Here is a 3,658-nt window from a genome sequence, read left to right on the forward strand (position 1 = left end):
CCTTGTTTACTATGCCTGCAGAATGTAAATGGACAAGGTGGGGTCGCACTGGTATCAATCAAAGTATTCTGAAAATATGAAAATATTAGATTGAACAGAATGATGCCGAGGTGAGACAAAGACCACACGAAGTAAAAGAGAAAGCAAAGCCGAAAACAAATCAGGCACCCTTTGTTGGTTTAAATCTAGATCTATGTTATGTTAAAGAAACAAACAGATTCTAACAAGAATTCATATATGTAATAACCAACTCATCTTCTCTACGTTGGCTGCTCTAGCGCCCCCTTTATGGCAACTGTATACCGGACATTCTGTCCACATCAGGAAGAGGAGAGGCACATTGAGAGACCGAGAGAGGAGCAGTAATCTGTTACATGTGAAGGAATGGTGTATGTTGAGCTAAAAACACCTCTGCGACGTGAAGTATTCGGTAATATTTTGACACTGATGCTACTGCGCTGGAGCAACAAGGAGTTTTATGAAATGCGTTGAATGAATGTGGAATTGTTAGCTGCTACTGCAAAGCTGTCAACAGCGATATTTATGCATTGCACAATAACTGATGGGTTCAAGGTAGGTGACTTTCTATACACAGTAATGTTATTTTATTACAGCATACTGCAGTACTTTTACTATTGCGAACGCTTCAAATGTAGTCAGGACCCACGACTACTGTACCCTACTATAAATTATTCTGCACTAACTACCTGTCTGTCATAATTTCATATTGACAGATAGAGACGGCAACATGCGGAGCCGCAGTAACTCAGGTGTGAAGCTCGATGGATTCGCCAGGCTCGTTCATGAGACTATTCTATGTCACCAGGTATGTTTCATTATATCACGTACCACTGCCAGACACAATGTCACGTTATGTCATGCGAATAACATTCGTACAGTTACCATTTGCAATGAAAGAAGTCATGCACAATAGGTCTAATGATATTGATACATCAGTAAAATCCCCACAGTAGGCTAAATGTCTGTTACTTATCCTTAGAAAGCCAAGAGTCAATAGCTCTCTGTTTTTAAATGGGCAAACTGTCCTGGCGTGGACTCCCTAAAATAAATAAAAGCTTGGACAAAGGTCAACTTAAAATAGAGTGAGAACATAGAAAGTATTTTTCTTATCTACTCTACTTGAGGTCAGTTAACAGTCTTTCTCTCTCTCTCTCTCAATTCAATTTCAATTTAAGGGGCTATATTGGTATGGGAAACATATGATAAACTAAAGTGAAATAAACAATAAAAAATTAACAGTAAACATTACACTCACAAAAGTTCCAAAATAATAAAGACATTTCAAATGGCATATTATGTCTTTATACAGTGTTGTAACGATGTACAAAAGGGAAAATAAATCAACATAAATATGGGTTGTATTTACAATGGTGTTTGTTTTTCACTGGTTGCCCTTTTCTTGTGGCAACAGGTCACACGTCTTGCTGCTGTGATGTCACAATGTGGTATTTCACCCAATAGATATTGGATTTGTTTTCAAATTCTTTGTGGTTCTGTGTAATCTGAGAAAAACATGTGTCTAATATGGTCATACATTGGGCAGGAGGTTAGGAAACTGAGCTGCACTTCCATCTCATTTTGTGGGCAGTGTGCCCATAGCCTTTCTTCTCTTGAGAGCCATGACGGCCTATGTTTGACGCAATTTGAAAGCAAAATCTTGTACAGCACTGTTAAGTTTGGGTCAGTCACAGTGGACAGGTATTCTGCCACTGTGTACTCTCTGTTTAGGGCCAAATAGCATTCTAGTCTGCTCTGTTTTTTGTTAATTCTTTCCAATGTGTCAAGTAATTATCTTTTTGTTTTCTCATGATTTGGTTGGGTCTAATTGTGTTGCTGTCCTGGGGCTCTGTGGGGTCTGTTTGTGAACAGAGCCCCAGGACCAGCTTGCTTAGGGGACTTTCTTTTTTTTTTTTTACCTTTATTTAACCAGGCAAGTCAGTAAGAACCAATTTTTATTTTCAATGACAGCCTAGGAACAGTGGGTTAACTGCCTGTTCAGGGGCAGAACGACAGATTTGTACCTTGTCAGCTCGGGGATTTGAACTTGCAACCTTTCGGTTACTAGTCCAACGCTCTAACCTCTAGGCTACCCTTTTAAAATGATAAACTTGGATTAGCTAACACAACGTGTCATTGGAACACAGGAGTGATGGTTGCTGATAATGGGCCTCTGTACGCCTATGTAGATATTCCCAAAAAATCTGTAGTTTCCTGCTACGATAATCATTTACAACATTAACAATGACTCTTTCGCAACAGCTAACGGGGATCCTAATAAAATACCAAAATACTACTACAAGAGACGTGTGTGTGTGTGTGTGTGTGTGTGTGTGTGTGTGTGTGTGTGTGTGTGTGTGTGTGTGTGTGTGTGTGTGTGTGTGTGTGTGTGTGTGTGTGTGTGTGTGTGTGTGTGTGTGTGTGTGTGTGTGTGTGTGTGTGTGTGGTTGAAGTTTACACACACTTAGGTTGGAGTCATTAAAACTCGTTTTTCAACCACTACACATATTTCTTGTTAAAACCTCCTTGGGCTGAGATCCTGCTAACGGGATCGATATGACAACAGTGAAATTCCTCAAACATACAAGTATTGTACACCATTTTGAAGATACACTTCTTGTTAATCCCACCACAGTGTCCGATTTCAAAAAGGCTTTACGATGAAAGCACACCAAGCGATTATGTTAGGTCAGAGCCTAGTCACAGAAAAACACAGCCATTTTTCCAGCCAAAGAGAGGAGTCACAAAAAGCAGAAATAGAGAGAAATAAATTACTAACCTTTGATGATCTTCATTAGATGACACTCATAGGACTTCATGTTACACAATACATGTATGTTTTGTTCGATAATGTTCATATTTATATAAAAAAAATCTCAGTATACATTGGCGCGTTACGTTCAGTAGTTCCAAAACATCCGGTGATTTTGCAGAGAGCCACATCAATTTACAGAAATAATAAACATTGATAAAAGATACAACTATAATGCATGGAATTATAGATACACTTCTCCTTAATGCAACCGCTGTCTCAGATTTCAAAAAAGCTTTACCGAAAAAGCACACCTTGCTATAATCTGAGTACAGCGCTCAGAGACCAAAACAACCCAAACAGATATCCGCCATGTTGTGTAGTCAACAGAACAACAGAAATAGTATTATAAATATTCACTTACCTTTGATGATCTTCATCAGAATGCACTCACAGGAATCCCAGTTCCACAATAAATGTTTGTTTTGTTCGATAATGTCCATCATTTATGTCCAAATATCTCCTTTTTGTTCACGCGTTTAGCCCAGTAATCCAAATTCATGACTCGCGATCACTAGGTCCAGACGAAAAGTCAAAACAGTTCCATTACAGTCCGTAGAAACATGTCAAACGATGTATAGAATCAATCTTTAGGATGCATGTCAGAGCAAAAACCAAGCCGAGAGGTCGAAGGAATTGTGGGAATCGAGGGATCGAGGGAAAGATGAACAGAGCAAAGTACAGAGAGATTCTTGATGAAAACCTGCTCCAGAGCTCTCATGATCTCAGACTGGGTTGAGGGTTCACCTTGCAACAGGACAACGACCCTAAGTACACAGCCAAGACAACGTACAGTAGTGGCTTCGGGACAAGTCTGTGAATGTCCTT

General features: G+C 39.4%; 1 protein-coding gene across 2 annotated transcripts in view; it reads left to right on the top strand.

Annotated features, from left to right (window-relative positions):
* The first annotated feature begins 334 nt into the window (after positions 1 to 334).
* LOC139402693 (phosphorylase b kinase regulatory subunit alpha, liver isoform-like) overlaps positions 335 to 3,658 on the top strand; it is a 29,435-nt gene continuing 26,111 nt past the window's right edge. For both annotated transcript variants that reach the window (XM_071146591.1, XM_071146592.1), the window contains exons 1-2: positions 335 to 573; positions 735 to 826. In XM_071146591.1, the coding sequence (XP_071002692.1) occupies positions 749 to 826 (78 nt within the window). In that variant the 5' untranslated portion in view covers positions 335 to 573; positions 735 to 748. The remainder of the gene's footprint in view (positions 574 to 734; positions 827 to 3,658) is intronic.

The sequence above is a fragment of the Oncorhynchus clarkii genome, unplaced genomic scaffold (genome assembly GCF_045791955.1).
Source record: "Oncorhynchus clarkii lewisi isolate Uvic-CL-2024 unplaced genomic scaffold, UVic_Ocla_1.0 unplaced_contig_5540_pilon_pilon, whole genome shotgun sequence".
Classification (NCBI taxonomy): Eukaryota; Metazoa; Chordata; class Actinopteri; order Salmoniformes; family Salmonidae; genus Oncorhynchus; species Oncorhynchus clarkii.